This window comes from Medicago sativa, chromosome 7 (genome assembly GCF_051527215.1).
Source record: "Medicago sativa cultivar Bolivia chromosome 7, Bolivia_mono, whole genome shotgun sequence".
NCBI lineage: Eukaryota > Viridiplantae > Streptophyta > Magnoliopsida > Fabales > Fabaceae > Medicago > Medicago sativa.
In genome coordinates this window covers 24,271,812-24,290,342 of record NC_140755.1, presented here as the reverse complement: position 1 = coordinate 24,290,342, position 18,531 = coordinate 24,271,812, and the positions used below count along the sequence as shown (strand labels likewise).

Sequence of the window (18,531 nt, the reverse complement as noted above, 5' to 3'; positions counted from 1 at the left end):
GTGCTTTTACGTACCACCTCCCTTGTTTTGATAATGAACTTGTGAAAGGCTGCTTATATAGGCGTCATTCGTCAAGGAGGCCTTTGTCTAGTGACGGTAAAGCCATTACAAATGATTTCCATGAATGTTGTAATATATGGTCGTTACAAGTCGTTGGGCTATTATGTGGTTTTATTGAAACAAAGAATATATCAGGTGAGGAGAAGATTCTTCTCACTTGATCTTATGCAGAAATAAACTCTAATTGATAGCGAACTAAATTTTTGATTTGTCAAAAACAATAAAGAATCAAAGTATCTAATATTTATAATTTAAAAAAACCAAAGTAAAACAAAAAAAAATATGGGTCTAAAGCAAAATTTAAAAATAACTTAATGATAAAAACATAATTTAACCCTATTTTTTCTTTGAATTCTTCTTTTGAATTATGCCTACATGGAAAGTAAAACAAAAAGAGACATGTGAACTACTTAATTAAGTGCAATTGATTGGTGCATGGAATATGTGTATGATATTATAAGATACCAAGGTAGATTCGTATTTATAAAAAGATTAAAAAAACGAAAAAAAAACATGCATACGATGCACAATTAAAAAAAAAAAAATTAACCATGGATAAAAGTTGTTTCCATCACTAAGTAATAAGTCTCACTATTAAATTAAAAGTAAATTACATTACCCTCCCCTCTTATGTTAAAATATACACTTCCCTCCCTTGAATTTTTTTTATACTTTCCTCCCCTATAAGATGCTTGAATTACAACCCCCTCCCTTAATAATTAAATATGCACTACACTTTAATCTATTTTAACATAAATAATTTTTTTTTATGATATATACTAATTTTGAACCACCACTTTAGAAAAATAAATTCATTTCTTTATAGTTTAAATGTCATCGATAATTAAATTTAAATATTATGCTATAAATTTTATAATTTAGAGTATACAATTAACTTACTGTCTTTAGTAATTTTTCACATATATTAATTTTATTTTGAGATGTTTTATATCTTATAATAGGGTTTAAAACTATATGTTAATGAAATTGTTAAAAAAATAGCGAAAAAATATGTATTCAAATTTTGGTTATATTAAAATAGACCTGCAATACCATTTGTTTTCGAAGTGTGTTAGATTATTAGAAATAAAAAAATTATTGAGGGAGTAAAATGTAGATTTTAACATAAGAGGAGAGGGAAATGTAATTCATGCTTCTCTTAAGGGAGAGGATTGAAATGTTTTCTAATTTGTTTTGAATAAGAGGGGAGGGGAGTGTATATTTTAACATAAGAGGGGAGGAGAGTGTAATTCAAGCATCTTTGAGAAGAGAGAATGTAATTTACTTTTAAATTAAATTAAACAGGATAAAGTTTTTCCATAAATCTTAACTCGGTTGATAAAAATGTTGAAATTATTAGTTCAAACGGTACAAAAAAGATTTGAATCAGTCTAGAAGTCCTAGCACAACTGACAAATGCCGAAATTGCAAGATCGGACGTCGTGATTCGGGTTCAAACCCGAGACCTCATAGTTGTGTATGAGTTTAATTTCAGTATATTACCACTTCAACTAAGAGAAAAAAATTTTGAATAATGACTCTTCAATTATGAATGTGAGTTTGCAATGTATGACTAATTTACTTATTGGCATCAAACAAAGCTAATAAAATAATGGACATGTGGATTGAGTGCGCAGAAAGAGTAGCACAACAGCCCACAAATGGTTCCATCAAAGGTTTACATCAACATCTAATTGTTTTTGGCTACACTTGCTCCTTTTGTTTTTGTTACCACATCAACATCTCGTCTCTATGTAAATCAAATTTATTTATTTATTTATTGACAAGGTTTAATAATGCAAAGTGACATAAATAAAAAAAGGTATAACGATGTGGATCCGACATGAGCAACCTGAACAGGACAGCTGAACACGACGTCAGTGCTTCCCACTAGCTGACTGCGGAAGAATTTGTGTTGTTTTGTTCTACTTGCCTTTTCATTTGCATTGGCGATGAAGTATTTCTTTTAAAAGATAACTAAAAATTGTATTAATTAAAATGACACTGATAAATATTTGACTAATTATTATTTACCAATAAACAAAAAGTAAGTAAAGTTACTCATGTTGAGTTGTTATCGATTAAAATCATTAATGTATCTTCTACTATTATATAACATAAATAGTTAAAGATAAATGAATAATTATGATCGATGACAATTCAACATAGATAGCTCTACAAGCTTTTTACTGATGAATAATATAATTGTGTTAGCATGTGTCCGGTAAACAAATTGTCACTTAAATATTTTACCACGGTCTTTGATAGAATCTGACATCATTCTCTTGATGTTGCGATGTTAAAGGTGATGAAAAATCTCATTTGATTTAGTAAAAAAGAAAAAAACTCATTCGATGAAATTATGTTATATGTTATTTGGAAAAAACTATGTTTTGAAATTTTAACAAAATCATGATGACATTGGGATTTTCTTTTTTAAGATGGATCGTTTTTTCAAACATATACTAAAATTTGATGATGATCGATGTTGTCACCTCTAAGAATAAGTACAAGATCCTATATATTTCTATGGGTGAGGAATTGATGTTGATTCGAAAAAAACAAGCACACACAATTAGAGCTCACACATTTTAAAATGTGGAAAAAAAGTGTTCATGGTTTGAACCTCAACCCCTGCGTATAATATGCAATATCCTTAATAACTAAGTTAAGCTCAGGGAATTCCATTTGGATTAATTTATTAATATATTATTATTTTTACAAATATTGTAATTTTTTTACCAAAGACTTATTATTATATTTAATATTTACTAAAATCTTGAATGGTAATTTGTCAAAAAAAATAAAAAATCTTGAATAGTAATTAATGACAAAAAAAACATATGTATAATCAATATAGTCAAAGTACAACTAAATATTAATGGTTCCCTCAAAAAAAAAAAAAACTAAATATTAATGGTAATTAATGACAAAAATATAGGTGAATCGGTGTATCATAGTATTTTGTAAAGTAATATAATTAAATACTTATATTTCTGACCAAAATTAAATATTCATATGAATATATTTTTCTGTATAAACATACAGATGCATATATTATCAATTTGATGGGATACAAATGATAAGTATTTTTCTTGTCAAAAAAAAAATGATAAGTATTTGGACTTTTTGACTACTTATTTCTTTTCCTTTTGAAAATGATGTCCACACAATAATAATTCTTAAAAATTACATCTAGACACAAAAATGACGAGTAGTGAATCCACATACAACAGAAGCATGTATGGATTCACGTTCGCTGTAACTTTTAAAAAGTACAGATGATTCATCGTAATTTCGACAAACACACATGATATACATGTAATGATAGTTTCATCGACATGGACCATCAAAATGGAAAGCTTCCAAACACATACCAAAACATTTTTTTTTTTGTCTATAGACAAATGACAATCACCACTAAAATTCACATACATAATTTGTGTTTGAAAAATTTATGCTTCAACTCAACAATATCAAAATTTGCCAATTGAGACCGGCGAACAAAACTAAACATTTTTTTTTCAAGAACTAAGCATATTTACTATGCCTTAGTTGGTAGGAACAATTATAATATATGTAAAGTCTGAAGTTTAAATCTCGGTCACCACAAAAAAAATCACTAAATAAATTTTTTGGACTAAATACCAATCACTAAATGCTAATAGTTAATCCCTCTAGTCCTATTTACAAGATAAATTTGGATCAACAAAAGTTGATGTATCTGATTAAACGAGATACATTAACTTTTGTGGATCAAATTATATACCGGAGGGAGTATTAAAATATAACATTAAAATCTATAAACCATTATTTTTTGTGGGTCAGAAAAGTTTATCCCAAAACTTTGTGGTTAAGAAAATCTCAACTACAAAGATTTATTAATTTATTATCAACTAGTTACAAACCCGTGCTTCGCACGGGGGTTAGCTACTTTTTTTACAAAATATTATATCGGACGGATAAATTGCGAAATGACACATAATTATAAATCATAACACAATATTTGGAAGCATAAAAGCCAAGTTTATAGTATCGTCAATCCATGTTGAGTTTAGAGAATCACATTAGAAAGGTTTTAAATCATGGTTGCATACTTCTTTTAGAAGTTTACACACGTGCATTAGGAAGTCAATCTCCTATAAAAATATTTGGGAGTTGACTAATTAAGGAATTCTGAACTTGAATTAAAAACATACCTGATGATAATTGATAAGAATATAAAATGATTGATGTCATTTTTATAGAAATGCATACCTGAGAAATTGCAAATATGCGGAGATCAACCGGCTTATACATTTTCCCACTACAAAATAGATTTTCAGCTTGAGATGTCAACATGTCACTATAAAGAACAGCTAAGAATGCAGAAGCCATTGAATGTTGCAAAGAGTTCCATGGTACCACCTAGAATTTTGTAACTTAATTAATTTTATTTTCCCCAACTTTTTATCACTTGAAACCTTAAAATTAGGTGACTGAGATGTCAACATGTAATCACTATAAAGAACAGCTAAGAATGCAGAAGCCACTGAATGTTGCAAAGAGTTCCATGGTACAACCCCGAATTAATTTTATTTTCCCCAACTTTTTATCACTTGAAACCTTAAAATTAGGTGACAACAACTTTACTTTTAACTTGAACACTTATTACTTGCATTTAAAACCGAAATGATTTTACCCTTTTTGTTGACCGCAAGCAAACCAATTTGTAGATAGTTGGAGAATAGAGTTGATCATCAATACTCGTGCGAGCCATCTCTGCTCACTTTCCGTTATTTGTTTTGATTTTGTATATTTGCACATGTTTTCCCATAATATATGTATTACGTTCTGATTTAAATCATTACACAATACTATACATTTAATGTTTAGTATCTGATGGTTAATAAAAATAATTTTGTAATTCCTTCAAAAAAAAATATTAATAAGACTTTTTTTTTAGAAGACAATCTTTTATATATTTAAGGATCATATGCACATGTAAAAGAACTCAATATAAACTATACATTCAATTTCTTTTATATATTTAGTTTCTTTAACATGTTTAATTATAAGTTTTTATAATCTAAAACGGTACTAATTTTGGGAGGAAGAATATTAAAAATGTTCATTCGATTGCTCGATTTATAATCAGGCTAATCTAAGTGAATTGAGTTGAATAAAGAATACTATATTCATCAAAGATATAGAATAGGTGAAGTGTATAAAGGACTAAAAGCATCTAAGCCACTTTGCAACAAATGAAGGAAAAATCTACATATCACCACTTATTACGAAAATGTCATTAGTTAGAATATCCAAATTTGAAGACAAATTAATTTGAACATCTCAATCATTCAAATGATTTTCACAGTCACAACAATTAATTAATAAAATAAAATAAATAAACAATTAAAGTTAACATGAGCACACTATATCACAAGAGATCCTCACACTTTCTTCAGATGAGGCCTATTTTTCCATTTACACTCTCAAACTGTACACAACTCAAAATATTGCAACATATTTATTTGCATGCTGCTGAATAATTAGTGGTACAGTAATCTGCATTATATGATATGATATGTACTCAGAACTTGGCCTATACCCCCACATGCAATTTGAAATTCAGTTAATTTAGTTTAGTTAGTTGCTACTCCCGTAGATTTGTCTTTAAACATTCTGAAGCTTAACGCATTTAGAAATGCTTTTAAATATTGTCTAGATGCCATTTTCCAATCTCCTCTTGTCTTCATCATTGCCTTAAATTCCTCAAAACTTACTCGACCATCCTTTAACAAAACAATATTAGATGTTATAAAAGAGTAACTAATATAACTAACTTCTAACTAATCATAACTAACTTGTATCAAACTATATCTAACATATACCTTACCTTATCCAAGTCGACATCGTTGGGAATGCTTTTGTGAGATGCTCATCATTTCCAAGCCTTCTCATGTGAACACTCATTGTGATGAACTCTTCACATTTGAAGGTGCCATTTCCATCAAAATCTGCCTGTTGTCATCAATTAATAACCAAGTTCATTTTTTTCATTATAGTTACAATGCTATAGATAGAAAAAGATCATATAATTTGTTAAAGCTATCTAAATCTGGAAATAAGTTTTATATTTGTTTTGGATAATGATGGAAATCAGCCAAAGCTTTCCTATGAAGGAAATCAGGTTATATTCGGTTAGTGATTAACTGCTGCAACTATGTAGCACTGACACGCCAACACTAATAATAAACTGCGAAAATAAATTGAGTGTAATCACACATGTTGCTGTCATGTCGGACACCAGACACACCTTCAATAAAAAATGTCGGTGCAACAGAGTTTGCTATCATTTTTTTAACACAAAATACACTACGATGCCGCAAGAAGGCAATCTATGTTTAAATTGATTGTTTCTTAATCTTTGTGTCGAAACTTAAAAAGACCAAAGATTAGGAACAGAGGGAGTAGATGATGGGAAAAAACCAACAATTTGTCAAGCTTAATATGAGAAGATGGATTAGAAAGTAAAATAGGGAATGAAAGTGTATATAGTTGGATGATATTATAACCTTCACATTTTCTCCAATTCTAGCATTCTTGTCAACAATTGCTCTTTTGATACGGGAGTTTCTGCCAATACCAAGTGGAACACTGCCTTTAGCAGCCAAAAAACTTTTATCAGCTTCTGTCTGAAAATCAGAAAATCAATGTTGCAGTTAGGATTATTTCCTTGTAACTTACACAAGCCAATGAATGAATTGAGCTGCATCTAAGCATTTCAACTGCTTTCTTAAGTCAAACATTAGCTGTTAAATAAAACTATAACAATGATCAGTGCAAGTAGTTTTAAACTGCATTTTACCTCGTAATAATATGCGCCCATCAACAAAGTGTCTTCAATAATCGCACCTCCTGATATGCAAGAATGCAGCCCAACCACTGAATGGAAGATTTTGCAGTTCTAGGAAACAAACAAAATTAAAGTTTCTCACAATTAAATTCATTTAATCATATTTGACATCTTTGTAAAGAAAAGTGTAAATCTCGCATTCTTTTAAACAGATTCAGAAACAATTTACCTTAATCACACATCCTTCCCCGATAACACTATCAGTGATATCAGCATCAAGCATCTTCGACAGAGGCAAATATCGCAGTTGAGTCTAAATTGGAGATGAACGATCATAGAAACTGAAATTAATGCCCAAAAATGATACACACTAATGACCAAAAATAACACAATCATGACTCATAAATCAACTTACTGATGTGATTTTTAAGAAAAGCATAAATTATTTTGTGTTAGACTAAGCTAATAAAAATCATCTATTGAAAATAATTTTCAACATAAGCTACTGAAAACAACCTTCTATTTTGATCAATTCTTAGAATCTCATTTATTTAAAAAACTGTCACAAAGAAATGATCAAATTTATTTCCACTTCACAACTTATCTGCGGGAGCTATAAAATTAGAAGCAACTTATATATGATTGCCAATTGTTAGCTTTCATGTGAGCAGTTGGTTAAATATACCAAAAAGGATTCAAAAATTGACAATGTGATAATAAGTCTACTTCAATTGAGAGGGAGTTATGGTACTAATGTGCATTTAAAGGTGTCAGAGAACATTTAATATATAAGAAAACCATGAATTGAAGAAACACTTTCTTGTCAAAAAGTACTTCCAGTCTATCCTTCTCTGTGCCTGACCAACACTTTTTGTTCTTTATGTTATGTAATGGAGTTTTCTATTCACATGTAAATAAAGGTGTTTGGAATGTCTATTATTAATTAGAAAAATAAAGAACAAAAACAAAAGAAAAGAAACATAGTTGCAAAACTCCAAGGGGTTGCATACACATGATAAATTGAAACTTCAACAGAAAAAGAACATGATCACCATGCTAGAACTGATGATTCATGGTAGCAGCAACGAAGAACAACATAGAGATGGAAACCCAAAAGTGCTACAACAAACATAATGAAAAGCACTCTCAGTGTAATCAAGCTTCAACAGTTTCAACATTGAACATTCCAATAAGAAAAAATTGCAAGCCAAGACCTTGACGACAGTAACACACCAAGCATCACAAAATTTTGAATCGACTCAAGCAGCAATTGCAATTAGATAGAATGTCTTCCATTAAAATAATATAGAAGAAAATGAGAACATGAAAATCAAAAGAGTTACATATATAAAGCCTTACACGAAGAGTTTTCCATATTGCTTCATCACTCATGCTTTCTTCATCCCTTGGCATTAGAGCTTTACACATTCTGCACATATAACAAACATGAACGACCCGTGAGTGAGAAATGGGAGGGAGGGAGGGAGGGGAGTAATGTTCTTTGTCTCACAATTCATTCATAAACACATTTTACCCAAGGTAAGGCTCTAAGCTAAAAAGGAACTCACCATGACTTATTCTGAACACTCTCAATAGATTATGCTCCAATTCAAAGCTCTTGCCATTGCTATCCCTTCAGCCCTCTTCTCTTCTCTTGCTCTTAAAATCATAGCTTCAGACATATGCTTCAATCCTTGTCATTTCAATCCGGGCGGTGAACCAAATATTTCAACATGAACATTCCAACTACATTAGAGCAGATTTTTTATTCAACAATTGAAACTTGTAACTCAGTTTTCTCCATCATAACATAATTGAATTAAGCAATTCCAAAGCCTATTTCAAGTTAATTTCTGTCTTCTTTCTAATGGTATAAGTCCTATTGCAAACTGATGTATGAACAGAGAGATATGACAGAACATTCCAACAACAGTTCAGATTTTTACTTCAGCAGCACAAACTTCTAACTCAATTTTCTCAGTCATAGAATAACAAAATTAAGTTCTTCCAGAGCCTATTTCGTGTTAAATTTTGTCTATTTTCCAATGGTTCAATTTTCACTCAAAAACGATGTCAGCACAAGAATTTATGACCATTTTTCTAACAGTAGGTCTATACGAATTTTAACCAACATTTCTTAAAATTCCACCATAACCAAACAAATCCTTCTCTATCAATTGGTTTGTAATTGCATTCCTTTAACAAAATCACACAACCAAATCAACCAAATATTTTTTTAAAATTCCAAAACTCAAAAGAATAACTAAAAGTCTTGTTTCATGCCAGAAACTCCTCCACCACAAACCAAAAATTATCAATAGAAAGCTTGAACAAAGGATTTTCCATACACAACTCACTAAAAACATACACAATCTAAGGTTCCTTTCAGATCAACAATATGCTCAATGTAATTCAAATGCTTCTCAAAGATTCATTGCATAGAAAATCTGCATTGATGCTATACCAGAAAAGTACTTCTACACACAAGATTACAGAGCGAAAATGCATTTCTTTAACAAATCAACCAAATTTTTTTTTCCAAATTCGAAAACTCGGTTGAATAGTTAAAAGTCTTTCTCATTATCATTGAATTGCCTTAACATTAACCACAAAACCACAAAAATTAAAGTCTGTTAACAACACAAACATGATTAGCACAAAACATGAGATGTGACATTGTAACTTTTGTAAGGCTTATAAATAACCATCAGTATCAATTAGATTTTAATAAGTCAAGTTCACAGTTGCTAGTAGTCCCCTGAGTTTGGCAAGTCACATTCAAACTCATAAGATTCAAATTCATTTCAAATCCAAAGCAAAGCTTTCAACAACATTGCCAAATTTGAACCATCATACACATAAGAAAGGCAATAAATCTTTAATACCATTCCCAGAAATAAATAAATCAATACCATTTGCAAAAATTTCAATAACATCACCAAATTTTAACCATCATAGACCAGTCATTGGGAGTGTATGCTTAAGTTGTCTGCTGCTTGATTTAAAGATCACTGTTGATTTCCAAATACCACATCAAAGATTTATCTAGTTGATTTTTCTGTGGAAGCACAAGATTTCAATGTTTATTAACATACTCATCTAAATTCTAAAGCATTATGGTCACACTCTTCAACTTCATCAATCCAATCACAAGAAGAAACAGCCAAACAGAAGAGAAAAAAGATGTCCTTGATATATATATATATATATATATATATATATATATATATATATATATATATATTGCACTAATAAACTTGAATCAATTGAAGTCAATAATTTGGTTTTCTATGACAGTGTTAAAAAATTTACACTTTAGTAGGAGATGAGGTTCTTTTGTACTTAAGTATTCTGAATATATCCATGTAACAAAAACTGGAATAACTCCCAGCAAGAAAGACACCTGAATGCATAATAAGCAAAGCTCCATCACAAAGTAGCCAACATCATAAATATTAAATATTAAATGACTAACAAATAAAAGCTTTAGATCCAATTTTCTTATACTCCATGCGAAAATACTGAAACTTGAGTTGAACATCACAAAATTTGACATGCATACACTATTTTTTTCTCTTCACAATTACACTGCCATTCACATTGAAGTTAAAATTGATTGATTTTTCTAAAAAATATGATCATAATGCATCAGATTTAGCTACACAACTCACATCATCTTAATCAACAAATTAAAATATCTTTCAACACAGTCCAGATCACAATAATCAGAACTACGAACTATACAAATCAACTCAAACAATCATTCAGTTTCAATGAAAAGCTTAACTAAAAAAACCTTACCATCGCTAAGGCACCAAGAGACTTGCGCTTCTTAAATACTTGCAGAAGAAGCTCATCGTTGACCATAAAAAATCCTTTGTATGCCATGAAAAACTTGAAAGAGTTGATACCTGAGATTAAGAAACATTGACGAACTACCTGAAATAAATTCCTCCAAACTCATTTAAATCACAACAATTCAAGATACAAAAAAAAGGTAATAATTGATTGAAAACTATAGGATATGATATAAAGTATAAACATTTTTTTAACATATTCTTCCCCATAACTCACCGGCTTCAAATCCTCTTCATAATCTTCAATGTTGAAATTTATATCTGCCTCTACTCCTCTGAACTTAATTGCAGCTCTATCATATGCACTGAGTAGAAAAAACATCAAAAATTTATTATATACTAAATATATGTATGTATTTTTAACCATAAAAGAATGAATGAAATTTTATATGAATTAAATTAATGATGACACACCAAGCAGCTGCATGAACCAAAGAGTACTGATAACCCCCGAAAAAATATTCTCAACATTAAAGGACAGACCTGAAACAAATTGATTTTCAGACCATTCATCATAAAACAATTACAGCATCAATATTTTAACCCTACAATTTATACATTCAATTTAAATATAAATTTACATAGAACATACCTTATGGGATGAAATTATCATAGATTAAAATCTAGAAGTGTCTTGAAAAAAAGAAAAAAAAAACAAAAATCAGTAAACAACTTAAAAAATAAAACTAATTAACTGAAAATTAAAAAAATTGTAGCTAAAGAAAAAAAGCTATTTCACAATACTGGCATAATTTTACCAAATCAGATACAAAGGAAAATGGTTGATATTAGACTGTAACAGAGACTACCATCTAGCACCATTCAGATCAAATTCAACCATGTCCCTATGTATCTTCTTAAACAGACATTTTTCTAAAATATTTCACAGAAACCATCAAACAGAAATGATTTACAATCACTTACAAAAATTTACCTCCAATTCTTCTTGTTTCTTCCTCCAATTGCAAACCCAAACCCCATACTTTCAATTAAGCTTTCTTTGAATAAGGAGACACACATGCAACAACTTTAATTAACCCTTCATTGAGAAATTGAAATTGGGGCTGAAAAGGGTTAGGGTTTGGATGAAATTGAAATTGAAATGTAAATTGAGCTTGATAGAATAAGCTTACCTTAATTTCCTTTGCTTCTAAAATCGGTGCAGATCAGAGTGTTGGACGGCGAGGTCGACGGCGGCGATTTCTTTCTCTCGTCCCTCTCCTCTTCCGTTCTCTCTCGTCGCCCTTCTTCCTCTCCCGTTCCTGTTTCTCTCGGTCCCTTCGTTCCCTCTTCTTTCTCTCGTTCCCTTTTCTCTCTTCTCTCTTCTCACCCTTTTCTAACGACATGCAATTTCTCTCTTCTCTCTTCTTTCTCTCGTCCACCCTTCTTCCTCTCCCGTTTCTCTCGTCCCCCTTCTTTTGTTTTCTGTTTTTTTTTTCTTTTCACATATAATAATAATAATAGGCAAGGGGAGTCCAATTACCAATTTACCAAAATGCCCCTCAGAAGGGCAAAAAGGTAATTTCCACGGACATTCATTTTCTTATCTAGTTTAGTAGATAAATCATATTTTGACCAAACAAAAAAAAAACACCTTTCTGTTCTCATCTATATAAAATATCAAACATTATTTCACACTGTTCTTCTCTTCTCCTTTTCTTCTTCTTCTTCTTCTCAAACCATTCGCCGGAGCAACCTTCGCCGGAGCTCCGGCAATGCTATTCTCCAACCACTGAATTCACCGTTTCTCAGTGATGGGGATACCATCAGACGACCTCGTTGTGATCCAGCATGCCAAGAATGCAAACGAACCAACCATTGTCACTGTCAATTGTCCTGATAAAGCTGGTCTTGGCTGTGATCTTTGCAGAATCATTCTTGAATTTGGTCTTCGTATTACTAGAGCTGGTATATTGCTTTTCTCATCTGGTTTCTTTAGTTTTTGTTAAATTTCTTATCTTTTCTTCATTTTGGATTTGTTCAATGGAAAATTCTGTTCTATGGATTATATAGTATTTGAAAATTGTCGAAAATTTTATTGTAACGTATGAGACAATGATCTGATGTATTGTTTTAACGAAATAATGAGAAGATATAGATATGTTATATCAAAATTCAACTCTGTGTATGTTTGGATTGACGGTGAGTTTTGCAGAATTATGGTGACGCGTGCTATTGTGGTTTTCGAAAAAGATATGTTTTAAAATTACGACAAAATCATGGTGTCATCGTGATTTTACTGGCTAATACAAACATGTACTAATATTTGTTTGTTTCCATTATTTTTTGTTAAATTGAGATCCATCATGTTAGTGTCTCAGTGGTGAGGAAAAAGAGGAATATACGTTTGTATGATGACAACTGCCGTTGGTGTTTCGGGCAATTTTCAGTTATTAGTCCACCAGGGACTAGGTGGTTTCCATTAAAAAATTGTTAGTGGGAGAAGAACAATGCATAGTTTAATTCTTCAGTTTATTCATTATTTGAACTTTGGAATTATATTCTGTTATTGTTTTTGGTTTGTTTTCATGATGAATTGTTGATGTTGATGTAGACATTTCAACCGATGGAAGATGGTGCCACATAGTTTTTCCCTTGTTTTACTTGGATTTTAACTTTATCTATTTTTTAATTTCCGATGAACCTTTTTGCATATAGCAGCCATGATTAAAAAAAGTCCCTTTTTGATTTTTCAAAAAGAAAAAATCTCAGATGAAGAAGAACATTGCATAGTTTAAATTTTCAGTTTATTCATTTTTTGAACTATGGAAGTATATTTTGTTGTTGTTTTGGTCCTGTTTTCATGATGATTTTTTTATGGTGATGTAGACATTTCAACGGATGGAAGATGGTGCTTCATTGTTTTTTGGGTTATTCCACATCCGGCATCACTCAAAATTGATTGGGAAAACTTGAAAACAAGGCTTCTTTCACCTTGTCCTTCATGTTTGTTTTCTTATAATTTCAATCAACGAAATCCTTCACCACCTCCAATTTACTTGTTGAAGGTTTGGATTATTGATCAGAAAGGATTACTACATGGTAACTAGTTATTTTATCACTTTTGCTGTCACATATGGAATGGAATATAATAATTTTTAACACTATTTTTGCTGTTAACTTTGTAGATATTAATGAAATCTTGTGTAACCTTCAACTTACTATTCAGCGAGTTAAAGTGATGCCAACACCAGATGGAAGGGCCCTAGATTTGTTCTTTATCACTGATGAAATGTAAGTGTAGCTTTATTGGATTCTTTATGCCCTAGATTAGTATATATTCTGATTCTGCTCGATTCTCTTTATCATCACATCTATAAAGCAATTGTATGATCCAAAATTAAAGTCGGTATATCTAGTATATGCCCTCGTGGTCTGATAAATTAAAAATTAGGTTGTATTGGATTCCTTCCGTTGATAATGTTTATACTTTATCTAATGGATTTTTTCCTTGTTTCTCGCCATGCAAACATTTCCTCCTATTTCATGCTGTGTAAATATCTCATTTACTAAGAGTTTCCTTGTCTCTTGTATATCATTGTTGATTCAATTTCGATTTATAATGTAAGAAATTAATAAAGATTCTTGTAGTAAATAGATAATCAATGAATTTATTCTGTGAAGATGCTATTACAATTTCTAGTGATCGAGACTCTCAAGCAATTATCTGCCAATTCTAGTCCTCCTAAATTTGCTGCATCTTTGAACTTTTCCTTCCCAAGTATTTTCTATCTTTTATATAATTTGTTCATTTTTATATACTCATTCCTTTGCTTTTCTAAAATTATTGTACATGTACCTGTATCCGATACCGCACTCGTATCCTTGCAACATAGATTATCACAATTTTTTTAAACCAAATTTCTTTTATTACTTCATACATACAAATATACATGTGTATATATCACCTCGATTCTTGCAAAGATCACCTTAAATGCTAAAAAACGTTATTTGGAAGCTTCTGAGTAGCGATAAATCATAAATGGCATAAATAGTTAAAATCTATCTGCTATTTTGGGGGTTATAGTAACTTTATGTGACTTATTATAATATGTTTATTCCTTTTAATATCAAAAAACAGGGAGCTGTTTCACACAAAAGAGAGGCGAGACAATGTATGTCAATATCTTACAGAAGCTTTAGGAGAGAGGTGTATCTCCAGTGAACTTCAGTTGGCTGGGCCTGAATATGGACATTTGCAGGGGTTTTCTTGTCTTCCACCAGCTTATTCTGAAGAATTATTTGGTTCTGAGTTGGTAGACAAGGTCTCTTTGCATCCTCTCAGTCAAGACATGACGACACTGAAGACACCAACTGTTACAGTGGATAATTCGTTGAGTTCAGTTCATACCTTGCTTCAGATACAGTGTGTCGATCAGAAGAGCTTGTGTTATGACCTTATGAGGATTTCTAAGGATTCTGATATTAAGGTATTTTGTCCTAAGCTGTCATTTATACATGTATGATGCATATTGCTTTGTGCTTCTCTTGTGAATCATGTTTACATCAAAGGAAATGGATCAAAATCATCTAAAGTGAGCAACTCACATTAGATAGTGGAGTAATGTCATCCGTTGATAAACAAATCAATGGTTGATACTATATACGTAAGCATAACCAATCATGGATGGTTAAAGCATCAACCATTGCTTTTCTCATTTTGCTAGCTGCTCACAGGAACCAAAATCCAAAGGCTGCAACCTGAGCAGAAAGTATACAATTTGAAACTTGGTGTCATAATGTAGACTTCATTATTGCCATTTTCCATCTTTTCTACTTCAATTGAATCAAATGCTTCTCACTCTCATTGCTTTGATTTCGGTCTTTGATTTGCCTCCACACTCTTGACAACTGTTTTATAAATTTAAGTGTTGTCAAATAGCTACAGAAGCACTGTAGTTTATAGCGTAGTGGAATTTGAACAAATTGCTATTGTTTTGTGATACACTATTTACTGCAAATTGTTGTCAATAGAAGCTATAGTAGCGGAGTTTGAACAAACCACTATTTTACGTGATCTGTGATTGAATTTGTTCAACATCCTCTGTGGCATTGTCTCTTCATTTATTCTGATCAATCATTCTACTTGCACTTTCAATATACAATATCTTACCATACTTTTTGTTACATAATTTTTTTGTTGCAATCGGTTTATTTACTGTTTTTGTTCCCTTCTCAATCAGGTTGCTTATGGTAGATTCAATTCAAGTGTGAAAGGCTTTCAAAATATTGACTTATTTGTTCAGCAAAAAGAAGATGGGCAAAAGATCATAGATCCCGAACGTCTCAAAACTCTGTGCACCTGCTTAAAAGAAGAGATGCTTCATCCTTTGCGGGTAATTATCGTGAATCGGGGTCCAGATATAGAACTGCTGGTTGCCAATCCCGTGGAACTGTCCGGAAAGGGAAGGCCTCGTGTTTTCTATGATGTTACGTTGGCCTTAAAAGCATTGGGAGTATTCATTTTCTCGGTAAGCATTTATTTGAGTTACAGTTTAATAACTATACATTAATAGGGTAAACAGGTTTTGCACAAACATTTACCGATATTATTTGTGAGAAAGATATAGAAATATGATCAAACATATGCAGTGTTGTCAAATAGTGGCGGTAGTGCTATAGTATAGCGGATTTTGATTATTCTGATATAAAAACCACGATGCTATCCTAGTTTCACTCTTAGGGCAATGGCAACCATTATTCTTCTAGAAAATATAGTAGCAATAGTGGGAAAACGATGACTTTATGGTTTTGAAATTAATAACACTGAAGAGTCTGCATGATCAATAGAAAAGCCGAAGTACTAGTCTTATATTCACTGTAATACATAAACCTTCCAATCTTTAAGCTATGGTTTGCCTCCATTCCCTTTTTTGGTTGCATGCAGCATGCTTTTTGTTTTGTATATGACTTATTTCAACTGCTACGCGTCTTCCTCTATTTTTTGCTGTTTCGTGCAATCTGCTTTTTATAACACATTTATAATGATGGCAATGATGTATGAGCACATGTTCTTATACAAGCTACCCATATCCCTCATCACTAGTCTGATCCTAGTGAACATTTGGATGTTCTTTGAAGAAATCATGTCATAGTTTCTAAATAAAATCTATTTCTGAGCCTCACTTTTTTTTTCTTGGATTTTACTGTAGGCTGAAGTTGTTAGGCATTCGACACAAGAACGCCAGTGGGAAGTCTACCGGTTTTTGTTAGACGAAAGCCGGGATTTTCCATTGAACAGCAGCAAAGCTAGAAGTCAGATTGTGGACAAAGTTAGAAGAACATTGATGGGTTGGTAATCTGGTTCAGTTCATATCAGATAAGAAACACTGTTTCAGTATTTGTGCTGGTGTCCCTTTTAAGTTACTTTCCCTTTTTATACCAACTTGGTTTACTGTTTCAACTTGGTTTAGGTATTAGTTATCTAACTAATCATGTAAATTTGGCTTTCTGGTAGATTATTTTATGTCTCTTTTCTTTGACATCAGTGAAAAGTTTTCTCTATATAGGTTTTCTATGCAAGCACGTAGACCAATGTTTTTGAAACCAAACATCGAACCGGCGAAACTTCTGTGTTTCAATTGATTTAAACCATTCGAACTAGTACGAAACTGCGAACAAACTTCTCAAATAATTAAATCATAGATAGGGCTGGTTCACGATTCAGCTAGATCGTCTGGTTGATTAGTTTTTAAAACATTAGCATAGATCACATGATAATTTTCTTTTGGTAAACTTGTCATGACTTTAATGGCTGTCCGATCTTGATGGGATAGTCCAAACGAACAAATTAATTTTTATTATGTAGTTCCTAAAATACCGAATTTAAATCTAAACCGTCCCATCTTGATTAAACCGTCCCATCTTGATTAAACCGTCACCGATCTGTGATTGCGTGACTTTGTCGACTGCATCAAATTGCGGTCTGTAAAATGGTTGCATTTAGAAAGTCCTTTCTAGTCACTCTAGACACTTACAATCCATGTCTTGCCACGAGAATAGATCTTCTCGTGTGTAATTTACATGAGATAGTAAAGTCGTCTCTCATCATTCACAATATATATGTTGTGTATGAGTTTAATTCTTGCTTAGAAGAAACAATTGTCATACAATAAATTTGACACTTTCAAAATAAATTTAATTTGAGATAATAAAATTTGACTCCTTGCATAATGGAATATCTGTGTTGAACATCACAAAAGCAAAACCTAAGACTTTAATTTAAATTCTATACACACTGCTTGCTCAAAACCTAAGACTTTAATTTAAATTCTATACACAGTGCTTGCTCAGTTGTTTAAAGGTTAAGCAACCACCTACCTTTTACTATGTATTTGGTTATGTTGCGAAAAAAATTGATTTTAGTTTAAAATGTATTGAATATGAAATGATATATCTTTGGATACATTCATGTAAAAGTGACTTAAACAGTGAGTTTTAGTTATAAATAATGTTTGAAGTCAAAAGCTACAAATTCTTTTTTGGTACAAACAAATTCTAATTTCAAGTTAAAACCAATATCGGTTGATATCATTTAAATATATGTCAAAATCAATTTTATGTGTCTCACATAAATTTTTCCTCTTCCTACCATGAATTTTTTTTTTTTTTTGTGGTGGCCAGGGTTCGAACCCCGGTGGTGGCCGGGGTTCGAACCCCGAACCTTGCATATATTATGCATTGTCCATACCAACTGAGTTAAGCTCACGAGGACCTCTTCCTACCACGAACTAAACACATTAAAGTGAGTTCTATCTTCAAGATCTCATACTCACA

The 18,531-nt window shown here is 31.5% G+C and overlaps 2 protein-coding genes across 21 annotated transcripts; one reads left to right on the top strand and one right to left on the bottom strand.

Annotated features, from left to right (window-relative positions):
* Window positions 1-5,481: 5,481 nt before the first annotated feature.
* Window positions 5,482-12,320, bottom strand: LOC146905055 (glucose-1-phosphate adenylyltransferase small subunit-like). 20 transcript variants are annotated; one of them, XM_085728470.1, is made up of 15 exons: window positions 11,889-12,319; window positions 11,690-11,794; window positions 11,348-11,388; window positions 11,170-11,238; window positions 10,973-11,060; window positions 10,700-10,809; window positions 10,211-10,301; window positions 9,811-9,956; window positions 8,467-8,644; window positions 8,258-8,327; window positions 7,128-7,239; window positions 6,911-7,009; window positions 6,618-6,737; window positions 5,939-6,063; window positions 5,482-5,834 (listed from the first exon to the last, which is right to left on the bottom strand). In XM_085728470.1, the coding sequence occupies exons 11-15, from the start codon at window positions 7,179-7,181 to the stop codon at window positions 5,822-5,824; spliced, it is 411 nt and encodes a 136-aa protein (XP_085584596.1). In that variant the 5' UTR covers window positions 7,182-7,239; window positions 8,258-8,327; window positions 8,467-8,644; window positions 9,811-9,956; window positions 10,211-10,301; window positions 10,700-10,809; window positions 10,973-11,060; window positions 11,170-11,238; window positions 11,348-11,388; window positions 11,690-11,794; window positions 11,889-12,319; the 3' UTR covers window positions 5,482-5,821. The 20 variants fall into 20 exon arrangements, 18 of the variants coding, with proteins under 18 accessions (XP_085584596.1, XP_085584588.1, XP_085584595.1 ...); XM_085728462.1 differs by having other exon boundaries at window positions 7,128-7,211; XM_085728469.1 differs by lacking the exon at window positions 9,811-9,956 and having other exon boundaries at window positions 11,889-12,320.
* A 74-nt stretch (window positions 12,321-12,394) lies between these two features.
* On the top strand, window positions 12,395-17,242 carry ACR9 (ACT domain-containing protein). The gene is made up of 6 exons (XM_085728455.1): window positions 12,395-12,663; window positions 13,585-13,797; window positions 13,884-13,989; window positions 14,837-15,185; window positions 15,939-16,226; window positions 16,908-17,242. The coding sequence occupies exons 1-6, from the start codon at window positions 12,510-12,512 to the stop codon at window positions 17,052-17,054; spliced, it is 1,257 nt and encodes a 418-aa protein (XP_085584581.1). The 5' UTR covers window positions 12,395-12,509; the 3' UTR covers window positions 17,055-17,242.
* Window positions 17,243-18,531: the final 1,289 nt, after the last annotated feature.